Source organism: Pezoporus wallicus, unplaced genomic scaffold, assembly GCF_028554395.1.
Source record: "Pezoporus wallicus isolate ANWC-B61680 ecotype Strahan unplaced genomic scaffold, APGP_CSIRO_Pwel_v1 contig_3817, whole genome shotgun sequence".
In the NCBI taxonomy this organism is placed as follows: domain Eukaryota; kingdom Metazoa; phylum Chordata; class Aves; order Psittaciformes; family Psittacidae; genus Pezoporus; species Pezoporus wallicus.
In genome coordinates, this window is record NW_026635157.1 from 6,400,485 (window position 1) to 6,413,841 (window position 13,357).

At 44.4% G+C, this 13,357-nt stretch overlaps 1 protein-coding gene across 1 annotated transcript; it reads right to left on the reverse strand.

Moving 5' to 3' along the window:
• Positions 1–4,424: 4,424 nt before the first annotated feature.
• ABRACL (ABRA C-terminal like) lies at positions 4,425–10,834 on the reverse strand. The gene is made up of 3 exons (XM_057407289.1): positions 10,782–10,834; positions 6,507–6,573; positions 4,425–4,962 (listed from the first exon to the last, which is right to left on the reverse strand). Exons 2-3 carry the CDS (start codon positions 6,565–6,567, stop codon positions 4,778–4,780), a joined length of 246 nt encoding a protein of 81 aa, XP_057263272.1. The 5' UTR covers positions 6,568–6,573; positions 10,782–10,834; the 3' UTR covers positions 4,425–4,777.
• Between the last annotated feature and the right edge of the window lie 2,523 nt (positions 10,835–13,357).

A 13,357-nucleotide genomic window follows, 5' to 3' on the forward strand; every position in this document is an offset into this window, starting at 1 on the left:
ACTACTCCCTCCCCAGGTTACCAGCCTGGTATTCAACCTCCCCAAGTTGCTCAGGTGCTCTGGCAGAGATAAGCATAATCTGTGATGACATCTAGGCTACACTGCAAGATAATGCGTCGAGTGTACTTTTCAAAATACCTGCCACGAGACTAGCTTCAGCTACTTAAACGTGCATCTACAGTGCATTTGAGGCTAAAGCTGTACTCAGAGCGGCAGAACTAAACCTAACTGCGACCCTCAGGAAAACAATTTCACACTAAGCGGTTTATGTAACTAGTTCTTAAATACACTGGCTTTCTAGAAACACTGTCAAACACTTAACCTTAGCTAACCCATTCAGGTTTGGTTGTTGTTGGGGTTTAAGAGTACCTGGAAATACTGACCATAGCGATTCCTTGAAATCATTGAACATTTCAACCTGCTATTGATTTTCTTTGAGAACGCCATTTCAGATCAAAACAATGAAGAACTCTTGGCTTGAAAATCAGACCTTAAGAGATCTAAGTTTGTATGGGTACTGGACCTTTGAGCAAAGGCAGACTGCTGGTTTTAGTGTCACCTGTAACATGAACAGTCTTGACTTGGAATCTGCTTGCCTGTATTGGAGAGCACTAAGCAGTTCTTTTGTCCTTGTCTTTTTCTCTTGTACACAATAAACACACCAAAGGGACTATCTGGGTCTTTTCCAAACTGTTGGGACAGTTTCCAGAGTGAAAACTGAGTGGTCTGTAGGAAAGCAGGAAAAGAAAGCATTTTGGCACACACCATCACCTTTCGGGTTGCAAACCAAAGCATGTCATACTGACTTTTGTTCTGAAAGGTATTCAGGCTTAAAAATATGTCACAGGGTCACCAAACTCATTTTCTTCAACCCAGCCTGTTCCAAATAGCTGTCAGAGCACTGAAACAGTGTTCTGTATATATGTATATATATGTACACTGTTTTATATATATATACTGCTATACAAATATCTATGTGTAAGTACATATAGATATTTGTATAGCACTGCATTTTCCTTCAAATTGCTTTGTTTATATTTAGTTCTACCCTTCATGGATGGCTTTGGAATGAATATCTTTCTTAGGTATCAGAAAAAAAGATTCTGTTACAGACTGAATGTTTTCTTGAGGTGGAGGTGATACAAAGGTATCATTAACAGTTAGAGTTTTGATATGAAACCATAAGGCCAGTCCCGTGACACTCATCAGTCCGTGCTGCATAATTTTAGCAAAGGCTCTGCAACTGTTTAAACACACTTAATACTCACTTTGTGCTTCTGAAAATCTCAGCCTATTTCTAAAACATCAAACTATCTTTAAATAAAATTGCTAAGTATCAGTGGCAATATAATCGGTTTTCAGCATGCAAGAACTTCCTGCTCCTCTTACATTTGTTCTTTCCTTCAACTGTTTTTTTTTGTGACAAAGAAACTAAGTAAAGACAACGAACTTTACACAGATATGAATGGCAAAAGTGACATTACCGCCACTGAGAGAAGTCCCTTGAAGTGCAAGGAATGCCTCCAGCAAAGCTTTGAAGGGAAGAGGAGAAACAAGCAAAACACAACATGCGCTTTCAAAATTCATTCCAACATGAGAGGCACATAAAAGATACAGCATATACTTCAACCCTTCCTTTGCTCAAGTTCACAGAGCAAACCTATGCTCACAAGACAAATGGCTACAAAGTTTAAGATGTTAATACCCCTCACTAGAGGTTACACAAACCTGCACCTCAACACCTTCACAGCTTAGTAAAAATCACTTTGAAAAGCACTTTCATCTCCAGTCACCGGATTTTGCATGGAAATAGCTGAGGTGAGGTGAGTGCATACGCTCCACTCCACTGGTTACTCTTAACAGTCCCTGCTGAAGACTTACAACGGTAACATCTTAAATTGCACCAGCTAGATTTGCTTGGAGCTCATTCAACTTGAGGTTCCATGATGCTCTCAGATATTATATAGATGAAGACTGAATTAGCTAAGCTACTTTTTCACTAATTTCCTAGCACTATCACAGACACGTAACAATCCTACTGATAACCCTTTTAAACTTTTGTCAAAGATCTCTGTATCATCCTACTTCCCAGGAGTCAGGAAATTGACTTGCTGTTTTGGAACTACTGGTGCTCCTGGCTGACCTACAAACTTCCTCCGGACTCATGGCTGGCAAGGTCATGAACCCATTACAGGGGCTGCTTACTGTTCTGCTGCTTATAGGTAATGCCTTCCCCATAGTTAGCTTTTCTATTATTGTGTCAAGCACTCCAGGAACTACATCTTCTGTCCAGGCCATTTGCTGCAGTCATTATTTCCTTAACAGAGATGTGGTCCCATGCATGTGAAGTCATGTTATTACAGTATTTGACTTCCTCTGAAAAAAAAATAACAATTAAAAACAAAGTCAACAGTGCTTGTGTATAACCTGACGTGAAGAAGCCCATGGAGCTCTGGAGCCAGTAGATGCATAAAGCATTGCTCTGGGGGCAAGGATATACATCCTTCTTCATGTTGTTCCTCTTCTGCTTTCAGAAAGAGAGGGAAAACGAATCTCAGCTCCCCTGGGCAGTACATTGTCACATTCTCCTCTCGTTGCTACAGATTTTAGTGCCAAGTTTCTCTGTCTCTTTTTATGTGACATTCCCAGAAACCCCAAACACATTTATTAGCATTATTAAGAGGATAAATTCAAAATGAGAGAGATGTAAAGATCTCCTCATAGTCATGTCTTGGATCCAGCTCAGCACTGAGCCTGAAATTAACTGGTTTGGGTTTTTCTGAGGGGGGAGGTTCACTACATTTTCGAGACCAAGTCCCCTTCAGAGCTTAAAGAGCTGTTACAAACATGCACAGAGAACTATATCCTGGCTTGGGCATGCTGGTGCCCTCCCATACCAAACCCAGCATCTCATACAATCACAAAGCACTCCACATCTGTCAGCATACTCAGGCTATCCTGTAAACCCAGACAATGACTCAGGCTTTCAACAAAATAGAGGCAGAGGAAAAAAACCTGTGGCTATCTGGCAATGCAGAGCTGTCTGATCTTACCTCTAATGCAGAGGGCATGGTCTTGGCCCCCTTTCTTTCCACCTGTGGAGTGCAGAGGTACAAGCACCTGTCAGCTCAGGTCTGGAAGCAGAATAGGTGCACTGGAGAAACAGGGCACTGAAGCCAGTAAACTGTGCTGAGCTCCTGCTCTGCTTCTCTGCTCCAGCTGGCTTGGACCCAAGACGGCTCAAGTTTCTCTGTGTATCACTTCCCTGCTCTCCAGATTCTGGGGCCAGCACAGGCAGAGGCAGCCCAGATCTGTTTGCACACAGGATTTAAGTTGTTTTCCTGTTGTGCGAAACAGAGCAAACATAGATGAAAGGGGCAGCAGCTGGAATTACACAGCTTTGTGGAGATTCCATAACCATGCATGCATTTCCTGTATCTGGAAATAAGGAGACACTTTCCAAGCATTCAGCACTTGTAAAAGGCTGCTAAGTAAAGGGAAATTCACCCATCCTGCAACTTTAAGAGCTGCAGCTGCAAAGTGGAAGCACAGACCAGCAAGCAGTTTGCTTACCCACTGCTGGTTTTCTCATGCAGCAACCTTTACTCCATACTGGAGGGAGCATTTTTATATGCTAAGAAGAATTAGCAGTAAGCTAGAAAACAATCAAAAGGGCTTTTCTTTCCTCCCCTCCCACTTTCTGCTTTGAGTGATTTAGAAAAAGTATGACTCCTGTGAGTAAAATAATCAAAATCTGACCCTGCTGTACCATCTTCCAGTTAACACTGCATGAAGGCATTCAGTGAGTTCCTCACAGGCTTCCTTCAAAATTCTAAAGGACAGAAAAACAAATGCATATTATGCTGCCAGAGATGAATGAGGTACAGCTACCATTCATGGCTTTTTGTGCACAATCTGGTCACTCCAAAAGATGGTCATTCTTCAACTGAATTGTTCCAACAGTTCCATGTCCTTTTTATGTTGAGGACACCAGAAGTGCACACAATACTCCAAATGAGGTCTCATGAGAGCAGAGTAGGGGCCAGGATCACCTCCTTCAACCTGCTGGTCACGCTCCTTTTGATGCAGCCCAGAATACAGTTGGCTTTCTGGGCAGTGAACGCACACTGAAGCCGGCTCATGTTCATTTTCTCATCAGCCAACATGCCTAAGTCCTTCTCCTCAGGGCTGCTCTGAATCTCTTCTCTGCCCAACCTGTAGCTGTGCCTGGGATTGCTCTAATCTGGGATTGCCCAGGTGGAGGACCTTGCAGTTGGCAGTTGCATCAGCCCACCTCACAAGTGTGTCAAGGTCCCTCTGGATGGCACTCCTTCCCTCCAGTATATCAACTGAACCACACAATTCAGTTTGCTTTCATTCCAGATTGCAAATAAAAAAGAGAAACAACAGCAATAAGAATTACATAAACTTAAGCATGTGCTTTTATTTTACATTTTCATGGCACGCTTTGATTTGTAAACATTAAATTACTGGTCCTCTTCTTCATATGCTGAAAAATAAACACCAGACATTTGAGAGCTTTACCTGAGATTTGGAAAAAAAAAAGGAGCGATATGCCATCTTTTACCTTACTCACATACAGTACAATTTTAGGAAGAATTACAAAAAGGAATGTTTTCCAAAATAGGACAGTTTCATTTTAACTATAAAGATGTAGAAAATGCATCAAAGCACCTTAGAATGATCAGCCTTACTCAAAGGACGTTGCAAGTCATCATCTCAAACAATTCCATTAATGCATAGCTGAAACACTGCATCAGTCCTGCAGCAGCATGATATCAACGTCATCATGAACGCCTTGTAAAAGTAGTTCGCCTTGATAAGTGATAATCTTCCGTCGTTTTGCAGCCTTAAGAGTTCCCACTAGGGCTTCAAAGAGGTTGGCACACTTTTCATCAGCAAAGAGCACACCAAATTTCACGCTGACTTGTCCATCAGCGTCTAAATCAAAGACACAACATGAAAACACATGCAGATTTTCTTTCAGTTAGGAGATTACTGGGGAAACAAAGTGACATGCTGTCAGAATATTGAAAGTAAACCCCATGGTGTTTCCCAAGGTACTGGGGAGCATACTATGAATGCTGATGATAAAAAGTAGGCAGAACTCCTGCCTTTTTTCCAGAGACTCATATCAAGGACAATATATCTGCTATGTTTATTTTTACTGATGACTTTCTGAAACCTATTACCAGCACAGGCTATTCCTCCTCAAAGCATAAGGAGCAAATAAACTTAAAATAATAAAAATGGAGCATTTTCCCCATTTTTTTCACTTTTTAATATTTAAGGTTCACACTGAAAAAGCTGCAATGTGAATTTATTTCTCATGCAAAGCAAGGATTTTAAAATATGTGTTAAGATTGGCTAGATTATTCCTAAAAGGCAGATGCAGTCATACAAAATGCAAGACATACATAGAATCATAGAATAGTTAGGGCTGGAAAGGACCTTAAGATCACCTAGTTCCAGCCCCCCTGCCATGGGCTGGGACACCTCCCACCAAACCGTGTCACTAAACCATGCACACTTGCTTAGGTTTTGAAAAACAGATAGAACCAAAGGCAATTGAATCAGAACTGAAATATACAAGCAGGTAGCGCATCCTTTCTGGAGAGGGACTTTTTACAAGGGCATGTAGGGACAGGACAAAGGGGAATGGCTTTAAACCTGACAATCGGGAGACTTAGGGTAGACCTTAGGAAAAAAATTCTTCACTCTGAGGGTGGTGAGGCACTGGCACAGGTTGCCCAGAGAAGCTGTGGCTGCAACATCACTGGCAGTGTTCAAGGCCAGGTTGGATGGGGCTTTGAGCAACCTGGTCGAGTGGAAGGTGTCCTTGCCCATGGCAGGGGGGTGGAACTAGATAATCTTTAAGGTCCTTTCCAACCCAAACCATTCTATGCCTCTATGATCCACAAATTGCACAAATATTTCTAAAGAAAGAGGACTTTTAACACTGAAAATCAATCTTAAGAGAAAAAGCTACCTCCTAAGCAAATTCACGGAAGGTTGGCACTATGCCTGTAACTCCTAGATCAGTTCTAGGCATACAGATCAATTCCAAACACCATGATGAATAGAATTGAAGGGTATGAATTCTGAAGTACAGAAGTTACGTTACTAGAAGGAGATGGAAGGAAAAGGAGATGCAAGGAAAAAGTGTAGCTTTCTTCTTTGATGGTTGCTGCAAGTGTTGGAAACCTAAAGGAAAGGGTCACTTTGCAGTTTTATTTTTGTGGGAGCTGGATTTCAGGCCAACATTCTCTGTGCTTCATTTAACTTCATAACAGAACCACATTACAGGATGGGACACAGGGAACACCACAGAGTCCAACATTAAGTGTATATGCATGTTTTCAGGTTATCTGAGCTTGCTTAATTAATTTGTCAAGTTCACACCTTGATATGACTACATCTGTTTGACATGTATGTATAACATAACTACATCTGTCTGTATGGTCAAGAGAAATTACAATACTTACTTCTGGTTCCCAACCGCCGAATCTCCTCAACTAAGAGGCTAACTTCATGTTCCACGTTCATTGTGGTCTGAAAGGTAAATTAAATTTTGATAAAGTTATTAGGAGACCTATAAATCCTTTGTGCTGTCCTGGCCTATTCTCAATTCATCAGGAATATCACAGCACTTTGTAAATCCAAGTAGCCTGGAGACAGATGGCTCCAGGGCAACTGAGATTTCTACCTTGAATGGACAGAGTGCCTCCACACCTCCATATTGGAGGGGAAGTGACCAGAAACTATGACCTCAGTACATTCTAAACATAAATGTAAGGAGCTAATCTCCAAATATGAGAAATGTGAAAAGGCTGGGGGGGGAGAGGGAGGGGGCAGGGGCAGGAAGTTGTTTCAAAGCAAGAGCGTAGGCTGCCACAGAATCAGAGAATCCTGTTAACGTCACAGGTCTTCAGAGGCCTTGCAACTTTGCATCAGTGCCCTCAATAAAAATGGAACATCTTCTATTTTAACACCTCGCTGGGATATGTGGTAGATTTGGTTTTTTAAACCACGCTACAGCTTTCCAGTTATCCTGGCAAGACATTTCCGACATCCATCTGGTAACAGCAGGTAGATGCACGCAGTGCCTGAAAGGACAGCAGCTACCACGTATCTGCTACCAAGAGCAGAACTGAACCAGAGACAAACTATACAAGTGTCCCAAACCAGCCAACATTTATTTCCATTCATAGTGATCCCAAGGAACTACTACACTGCCAAACATCCTGTGCACCCCCTTTCTGTGAAACACAGCTATTTTCATCAACCTGCACCAATGCCTTGCAACAGTTTGCCTATATGAAACTTGGTAGATGGCAACACTACAGTCACACAAAACACTATTTGGCTATAAAGCACCCAGAGTTGTTAACTGCAGGCACCTGAAACGTGTTTTGGGATTTATGCTGTGCAAAGCCGAATAAACACAATGAAAATGTTACATGTAGAACTCCTTAAGCAAAATCTTGTGTCAAGATAAGCACAAGGAACTGCCCCCCCCCCCCCGGGAGTAAAGCATCAAATGCAGCTTCCACAGGTGCTAAGGATGCAGTTGGGAACAAAGGTGCTAGAGATTTTGCACTGAGTGCCTGATAGAGCGCAGTGAGCACCAAGACCTTTACTGTGGTTCAAGAAACCAGGATTTCTGCACAGATCTGGTAAAGAAGCAGAGTTAAAAAATTGACATCTGGATGCACCACAAACTCTTCCCCTTGTTTCTTTTTTTATTGAGTTAAAACTAAGTGACATAGTTCCACCCCCTGATGCCTGACCTATCCAAAAGGTAAAAAACCTTCGTAACAGAGTCTGACTTTCAGAACCCAAATTCACTAGCAAAAATATAGAATCATAGAATCACAGAATCGTTAGGGTAGGAAAGGACCTTAAGATCACCTAGTTCCAACCCCCTGCCGTGGGCAGGGACACCTTACACTAAACCATATCACCCAAGGCCTCGTCCAACCTGGCCTTGAACACTGCCAGGGATGGAGCATTCACAACTTCCCTGGGCAACCTATTCCAGTGCCTCACCACCCTAACAGGAAAGAATTTCCTCCTTATATCCAATCTAAACTTCCCCTGTTTAAGTTTTAACCCGTTACCCCTTGTCCTATCACTACAGTCTCTAATGAAGAGTCCCTCTCCAGCATCTCTATAGGCCCCCTTCAGATACTGGAAGGCTGCTATGAGGTCTCCACGCAGCCTTCTCTTCTCCAGGCTGAACAGCCCCAACTTCCTCAGCCTGTCTTCATACGGGAGGTGCTCCAGCCCCCTGATCATCCTCGTGGCCCTTCTCTGGACTTGTTCCAACAGTTCCATGTCCTTTTTATGTTGAGGACACCAGAACTGCACACAATACTCCAGGTGAGGTCTCACAAGAGCAGAGTAGAGGGGCAGGATCACCTCCTTCGACCTGCTGGTCATGCTCCTTTTGATGCAGCCCAGAATACAGTTGGCTTTCTGGGCTGCATGCGCACACTGCCTGCTCATGTTCATTTTCTCATCAACCGACACCCCCAAGTCCTTCTCCACAGGGCTGCTCTGAATCTCTTCTCTGCCCAACCTGTAGCTGTGCCTGGGATTGCTCCAACCCAGGTGTAGGACCTTGCACTTGGCATGGTTAAACCTCATGAGGCTGGCATCAGCCCACCTCACAAGCGTGTCAAGGTCCCTCTGGATGGCATTCCTTCCCTCCAGGGTATCAACCGAACCACACAGCTTGGTGTCATCGGCAAACTTGCTGAGGGCACACTCAATCCCACTGTCCATGTCAGCGACAAAGACGTTGAACAAGACCAGTCCCAACACCGATCCCTGAGGGACACCACTCATTACTGGTCTCCAGCCGGACATTGAGCCATTGACCACAACTCTTTGCGTGCAGCCATCCAGCCAGTTCTTTATGCACCGAGTGGTTCATCCATCAAATTGGTGTCTCTCCAATTTAGAGACAAGGATGTCGTGTGGGACAGTGCCGAATGCTTTGCACAAATCCAGGTAGATGACATCAACTGCTCTACCCCTGTCCATCAGTTCTGTAGCCCCATCATAGAAGGCCACCAAATTGGTCAGGCAGGATTTCCCCTTAGTGAAGCCATGCTGGCTGTCACCAAGCACCTTGTTGATTTTCATGTGCCTTAGCATACCATTCAGGAGAATCTGCTCCAAGATTTTGCCAGGCACAGAGGTGAGACTGACTGGTCTGTAATTCCCTGGGTCATCCGTTTTCCCCTTCTTGAAAATGGGGGTTATATTTCCCTTTTTCCAGTCATCAGGAACTTCACCTGACTGCCATGATTTTTCAAATATGATGGCCAGCGACTTCGCAACTTCATTTGCCAGCTCTTTCAGGACCCGCGGATGGATCTCATCAGGACCCATGGACTTGGGCACATTCAGATTTTTAAGATGGTCTCAAACCAGTTCCTCTCCTACAGTGGCCCCAAGGTCTTCATTCTCACAGTCCCTGCATCTGCCTTCCAAGACTTGGGTGGTTTGGTCAGAGCATTTGCCAGTGAAGACTGAGGCAAAGAAGTCATTCGGAACCTCAGCCTTCTCCAAATCCTGTGTAGCCAGCTCTTCCGAGAGCTTCCTGAGGGGCCTACATTCTCCCTAGTCTGTTTTGTATTTGCTATGTACCTGTAGAAACCGTTCCTGTTATCTTTAATACCTCTAGCTAAGTTTAATTCTAACTGAGCCTTAGCTTTCCTAACCTGGTCCCTAGCTTCCCGGACAACATCCCTGTACTCTTCCCATGCCACCTGTCCTTGCTTCCACTTATTATAAGCCTCTTTTTTCAACTGAATTTTCCACAGCAGCTCCTTATCAATCCAAGGAGGTCTCCTGGCCCTCCTGCTGCACTTCCTTCTAGTTGGGATGCAACACTCCTGAGCCTGCAGCAGGTGATCCCTGAATATCAACCAAGAGTCCTGATAGCGTTGATATTCATGCTACCCTGATTAATTTGTCAAACTGCCAGTTCTAATATTAGTCATTACAATAGCATAATTAGCTTCTCAGTAAAGATGTTCTTTTAATTCTAAAGGCTTTTTTTCTTTAACTTTCTAAATTCACATCAATTTAAAATTATTTCACCTCAGCTACATACACTGCCAATTTAATCAGATAGCAATATTTAGAATTAAAAAAAAAAATAGTTCTACATTATTATGCAAGACTTTTGAGATCAGAGAACCGCAGCTGCATAAGGAGTGAAGAAGAACGAATTCTAGGTATTTTAAGAACACTGAAATATTTACTTTATGCCGTCACATACTGGGCACACCAACTATCAAGAGTGCATGCCAACTACTAAACTCTAACATTTCTGATGCCACTACGCTGCTGGAAGCCAGCATGTTTTTTCCGTACACCTACCTAAACTTTTCGCCACCCGCTGGCCATTCACCTCACGGTGATTTAGCACCAGCACACCTCCGCAGCGCCGCACCGAGCTCTCCCGCTGCAGAGCCTGCCCGTACCGCAGAAGATGGCTCCTCGGCCGGACGGACCGCGCTTGGAGGCAGAGCGCGGGCCCCTTCCACCAAGGCACCCCAAAGCCCCGGGGCCTTGCGGGGCAAAGGAGGCCGGGGCTACCACCGCGAAACGGGTCTGCCCGGGAGAGGAGATGCCGCACGCCCTCCCGCCCGCCGCCGCCCGGGCAGCGCCTTTCCCCCGGGGCGGAGGGAAGGACGGCTCCCTGCAGTACTGCCGGCCCGCTCCCACTCCCCGCCGCCACTCACCCGCTGTCGTCGCTGCTATCGCCGGGAGGGGCCTCCGCCAGGTAGCGCGACGGCAGCGGCGCGGCTGGCGGCGGAAGGCGGAGGCAGGGCGAAGGGGCGGGCGGCGGTTACTCGGACTCCGGTGGGGCCTCGCCCCGCCTGGCCGCTACAGGGGCCAAGCCGCTTCCCGGTGCGGCGCCCTCGGTCGGTTTGGTTTGTGCTGTTGCTGGCCGCAGGAGGGCTCCCCCCGCCGGGACCGTTCTGCCCACGGCATGGGGGGCTGCTGGGCGGCAAAGTGCGCCGGGCGCTCCGGCTTTGGCGCCAGACCCGGCTCTCCCTCGGCCCCTGCGTTCCCACTTGAAGGACTGTGTCGTTCTCCGCCTCATAAGCGACTTCCAACTTTGTCACATCTACGGATTTCACCAGCACACCGCGTTCTTTTCATGGCAAAGGATTAGTGAGTTTGTTAGGTAAAATGGCTTCCAAGGCCCTTCAGAAACTCTCAACATAATATGCTGCGTTGGTTCAGTCACCTTATGTTACTGTACCATGCCTCAAACACTCCATCTCCACTGGCTTCCCCAGGTGACACCATGACACATTCTCTTCTTAGAATTATAGAATCACAGAACAGTTTGGGTTGGAAAGGACCTTAGGATCATCCAGTTCCAAACCCCTGCCACAGGCAGGGACACCTCACCTTAGACCAGGTTGCTCAAAGCCCTGTCCAACCTGGCCTTGAACGCTGCCAGGGGTGCGGCAGTCACAACTTCCTTGGACAGCCTGTTCCAGTGCCTCACCACCCTCACAGGGAAGAACTTCCTTATATGTAACCTAAACTTCTGCTGTTTAAGTTTGAACCCATTGCCCTTTGTCCTATCACTATAGTCCCCGATGAAGAGTCCCTGTCCAGCATCCGGGTAGGCCCGCTTCAGATACTGGAAAGCTGCCCACATTTGTTTTCTCCTAGGAAAGCAGTACTCTTTCCAGAGAAAGTGAAGGAGCTAGGTTAACATCATGTACCTTTGGCAAAGTCACATTGCAGTGTATCTAATTTCTCACTCAGTGCCACATCCTTACACGCTTCATTGTGGAGAGAATACAATTTATTTTTTTTCTGTCTTGTATCTCAGTATTTGCTCCTTCTCTTGTCTTTCTTGCTTTGTCTTCACCTCACAGACATCTTTACATCTTCTCTCAAGGACACAGGCATTAAAAGCAAGAGCTGCATTAACTCCTGCAAAGCAGAGAGGCCGCCGCCAACCTGCTAGTCAGAGGCAAGGCTCACACCACATGTCTCTGGAAAATTCTCACTGGCATAGCTCAAGGCATTGCCGTTCCCATCTGTCTCTCCCACCTCCTTATCAGGCATAACTGCCCCTCAAGCAGAGTTGGTATGAGAAGCTATTTCCAGCCCTTGCAATTCACATTTTCATGCATTAGCTTCTGAAGGTGAGGCAGAGATATTTTCTCAGGCTGTGAGCTGTGGCAGTTAGGTCTGTTCCCTTACTACATTCTCCCACCCCTGGTGTAAGGATGAATATATAGCTAACAGCACCTTAAACCACTACAACAAGCTCTGCTACGGCTTGTTTGGCAGAACCTGCAGCTAGATAAATTGATTTGCACAGTGGAAATGATGCCAAGAAGATCACATTTTTTACCACTTTAGGGATGTGTAACTGGAGACCAAAGCCTTTTGCTTTTCAGAGGGATTTTTTTGATGTTGGTGTTTTTATTAAAAGATTATCTTTTCCTTAGAATAAACACTATTTATCAGTAACAGAATCTTTGGTTAGTAAAAAAAAAAAAGAAATAAAATCCCATGCTGCTTTCTGCTCAAGGAGCTATATATTCAACAGCTGACAGTGTATCAAAACATTTTCCTGAACAGAGGAACTGTATTTAACATCACTAAGGGGTACTCTTTTCAAAAAGCAAACCCTGATAGGAAAACAAGTTAAGATTGAAAGGGCTATGTTCCCGAGTCAATAATGAAATTAATGAAATTTAAATCTGTCTGAATTGAATCAAAAGACAATGGAGAATTCTCAGAAAAATGTAGTATCTGGGAAGATACTCATATGCTCTGTGCATATGATGGCATACTTGCTTACATTAAGCCATAATGCTTTTCCTAAGATCTTCATTTTGTTGGCCACACAATGGTAAATACTACAGTAATAAGGATAGACTTTTAAAGAAAATCTGAGATAAACCTTTCAAAAGAGAATCTAATTAGTGTGTTAGCAAATATGGCAAATATTCCAGTTATTTAGCAGCATAGAAGTGCTTATCTTCTGTTTTTATTGTTAACAACATGTTTTCAATTGTATCATGCACATACTCTAGCTTTTTTTAATCATCAGAACACCACTGCATTTGCACAAATAATGTAGACCTTTGCTTTATTGTTATTATGGATATATGGGTTTATGTTTGAGTAATAGATTGGAACTTTTCAGACCCAATGGTGATGAAATCAATGTTAGAAATTCTTTTCTGTTTTGAATTGTAGCCTATAATTTAAAAGAAGCAAATCAGCTATACATCTGAGAAAGATGAACAAAAATCTGTAATTTATAGAATCATAGAAT